The following is a 3590-nucleotide window of genomic DNA, read 5'->3' on the forward strand; positions in this document are numbered from 1 at the left end:
CATCTTAACATTCATCAGGTACTTTACATTGACTGTTTATGGTTGAGTGTGGGCGTGTAGAGGGTAGAACCTGAGGAGGACCTCGTGCGCAAACTCTGACGTGCGGCTGTGATTTATAAAGGAAAGATGCGCAGAAACATGCGTACGCACGGTTTTATAAATCTGAATTTTTTTTGGCGTACGCCATTTCCGCCTTTGGGCAGTACGTTCACTTTTAGTACGGTTTCCACGCAATCCTTTATAAATGAGACCCCTGGCCCTTTGAGGGCCACCATAACACTCATGTGGCTGTCGTTGAAAATGAGTCTGACATCTGTTTTATAATGTTTCACTGTGAGTAAGAATGGTTTTATGAGTTTACAGATCATTGCGTTCTGTTTTTATTCATAGCATCTGAACTTTTTTGAAACTGGCTTACACAATCTGTGCAGTGGCTTATTTACATGTCCTGCCATCTTCCATTCATGCCTCTTTCTCTCTTTTCTTAGACCGATCCAGACGGTCTGTCGGTGCTCCAGCAGCTTGGCCTGGACCAGAACTCGGACTTCTCGGACACCTCCGTGCAGCAGCGCCTGGACGAGCACCGCGAGAAGATCCGCAGGGAGATCCGTAAGGAGCTGAAGATCAAGGAGGGTGCAGAGAACCTGCGCAGGGCCATCACGGACAAGAGAAATGCACAGCAGGTGGACTCGCAGCTCCGCAGCTCCAAGCGGAAGCTGGACTTCCTCCAAGCCCAGCTGCAGGAGCTGGAAGCATATATTGTCGTTAAGGGTCAAGATGAGAACAAAGGTAGTTATGTTGAGTAAATTAAAAGCCTCCTAAATTCTTTTTAAAACAAACTCCAGGTTGTAAATCAACTAAACAGAACGCAAAGTGGGTGAATACTTTTCCAATCCATTGTAGTCATTATGGGTTACTTTAGAGGCTTCTCTTACCTTTATTTTTCAATGAGAGTGCAGCTTAAAGGTGAACACAAGCATCAACAGTAACTTGACCTCTTCCTCTGGTTGTTTCCTGGATCAGACACCAACAAGTCTCCCGGCTCCCTCAATCGGACCAATCAGCAGCACCGAATTGCAGCCTTGGAGCGGCAGCTGAACATTGAGCTGAAGGTCAAGCAGGGAGCAGAGAACATGATCCCRATCTACTCCAGTGGTGGAACCAAGGTCTGTTACCGACACATCAGCCAGAAGTCTGGTGGGTGTTCTTGTGCACTTTTAAKTGATGCATTTTTAAAAACTCTTCAGGACAAGAAGCTTCTTCAGACAGCTCAACAGATGCTGCAGGACAGCAAGACAAAGATCGACATCATCCGCATGCAGATCCGAAAGGCCATGCAGGCCACGGAGCAGTTGGAYGACAGTCAAAGTAAACCCTCTTTTTGTTTTATCCTCATCCTCYTTTTCATCCCACCTGTCGACCTTTGGTTTGATGATGTAATCGATCGGTTCAGAACTTCAGTCGTCCACAGAGAAACTCACATGCACACTGTCCATTACAGCTCTCTCTCTTATTGATGTTCTTACATCCTCTGGATGTCGGTCAAAGCCACGCCTCGTTTAGCAGAGGTTAGAGGAGGCGGGGCCTGAAAGGACTCAGAGATGAGAGAAGAGGAGGAAGAAGCCAGACTTGAAAGCGAAAACAAACAGCAGAAACTCATACATGTGATAAAAACATGGTTCACACGACGACGTTAAACAAAAATAAAATCGTATCAAGCCTTTTGAGAATGATCATTTAGCCACTTTACTTTCTAAGACAAAGAAATATTTTAGTGAACTTTCCCATCACCTATAAGCAGCTTTTAAGCTCGTTTATATTTTTCTTTTTACTCAGTGCTTTAACCGTTGTCAACAACTCTTCCAGCTCTGCACCAAAGTTGACTGAGACGACTCASATTAAAAAATATAATAAAAAAATGCATTTCGGCTAAGTTCAAACTGCAGGAAAATGTGGCCTGCRACCAAATTATTTGTCCATGTGACCCATATCAGATTTCTTTTTTTAAGGGTTTGAACGTAGCCTGGTTTAAACCAGACCCTTGTCCTTCACTTTGCTTCGTACAAGGGTCTGGACTTGCTGCATAGAGAATCGATTTCTTGCAGGAGGCGTGGCCTCTGCTGAAGTTTAAAATGATTGGATCAGTTGGCTGCGACGTATGTCGCTGTGAAGGAGGCTAAGCTAATAATCTAAATTTAATTTGGAAGACTTATCAACACAGACTGGCTTCATTCACTTCCTCCACTGTCATATGCTAAAATAACTAGCAGACACTGCGCAGAACATCAACGTCATTCAAAACTCCGCCTTCTGTTTGCTGATTGGCCCAGGTAAATTTTTTCTTTTTTTTTCATTGAAAACATTTACAAACAAAACATGGCAGAAAACGTTACATTAAGATATCAGGTATTACAGGTTGAGTTATAAGTAACACAAAACACAGTATCAACCATAAGAAGGAAAAAAATCTAAAATGAATGAATAAACTGAAAAAAGGGGAAAAAAGACAAAAAGAGGTTTAAACCAAACCAAAGTTGTTAAAGTATTAAGACGTTGAGCAGATGTGTTTTTAATTAGACTAAGAGATTCACCAAATGTTTTAAGGTGATTTTTCCAATAATCTATATTTGGCTTAGCTTTAAAAAATCTACATTTATGAATGAAAATTTTTCCCAACATTACCATATTTTGGCCCAGGTAAAAACAAACTACAAGCAGACACTGCGCAGAAATTTGACGTTCTGTTCTCTGATTGGCCCGGCTAAAAATCTGCCAGCGAAATCCTTGTCTGTGGGAGAAATCCCAGACGGAGCAGAGAAGGAAACTAGAATTGAGCGGAGCTGCCGTAGGAAGCCAAGGGCCAGGCTAGTTTGACCATAATAAATCACATTTTTAAAATCTGACCCAGGTGTTTTTCACGTGGTGCTAAATCAGATACTTATCTGATGCTTTTCAAAGCGACCTCAGTCTGAACGCTTTTTACATCARTGAGGTGGAGGTGAGTGGATCGATCCAGTTATTGATATTATTGATGCCAACATCATGCAGTTTAAAGCTTGGACCTCTGCACGTCTTCAGCTACAGATGTAGCTTAGATGTGACGTGTCCTGGRTGACTGAAAATCTGCACCAACATGTGGTGCCAACGTTGGTGTCAGATTGTATCGGTACTGATGGGATTAGATCAGTACTAGAGTTTGTTTCTACCTTAGCACATCCCTCCAGGTCCAGAACTGCAGATCTTTGCAGTAGGAGATGCAGATCCTGACTGYACAACTTCAGACTGATCCACACATGCTAACATGTGTAGCATCCATATTTACTTTGGTAAACTCAGTGTGTTTCATGTGATGTCACGTCCTTTTCTCTTCGGGTCGCTTCAGGGAGGTGGACTATTCACACAGGAGTCTGAGGWCACAGTTAAATCATGTGAACAACCATGCAAAAAAAATAAAATCAGATGTGAGCAAAAAATGGAATTGAGCATTAAGAACTACAGTGTGAACTTAGTGTAAGTTACTATTTTATTGAGAGTTAGTTAAAGGGATCCCCGATTAGTTGTAACATTAGACTTTATATGATAAACATATA

The 3590-nt window shown here is 42.2% G+C and overlaps 1 protein-coding gene across 1 annotated transcript in view; it reads left to right on the forward strand.

Moving 5' to 3' along the window:
- The window catches only part of pkn1b (protein kinase N1b), a gene marked incomplete in the record, with an annotated part of 38006 nt that overhangs the window by 10947 nt on the left and 23469 nt on the right, over positions 1-3590 (forward strand). The window contains 3 exon segments of the mRNA XM_014008874.1: positions 489-789; positions 1024-1166; positions 1248-1368. Coding sequence (XP_013864328.1) covers positions 489-789; positions 1024-1166; positions 1248-1368 — 565 coding nt within the window.

This window comes from Austrofundulus limnaeus, unplaced genomic scaffold (genome assembly GCF_001266775.1).
Source record: "Austrofundulus limnaeus strain Quisiro unplaced genomic scaffold, Austrofundulus_limnaeus-1.0 Scaffold53, whole genome shotgun sequence".
NCBI classification, from domain to species: Eukaryota; Metazoa; Chordata; class Actinopteri; order Cyprinodontiformes; family Rivulidae; genus Austrofundulus; species Austrofundulus limnaeus.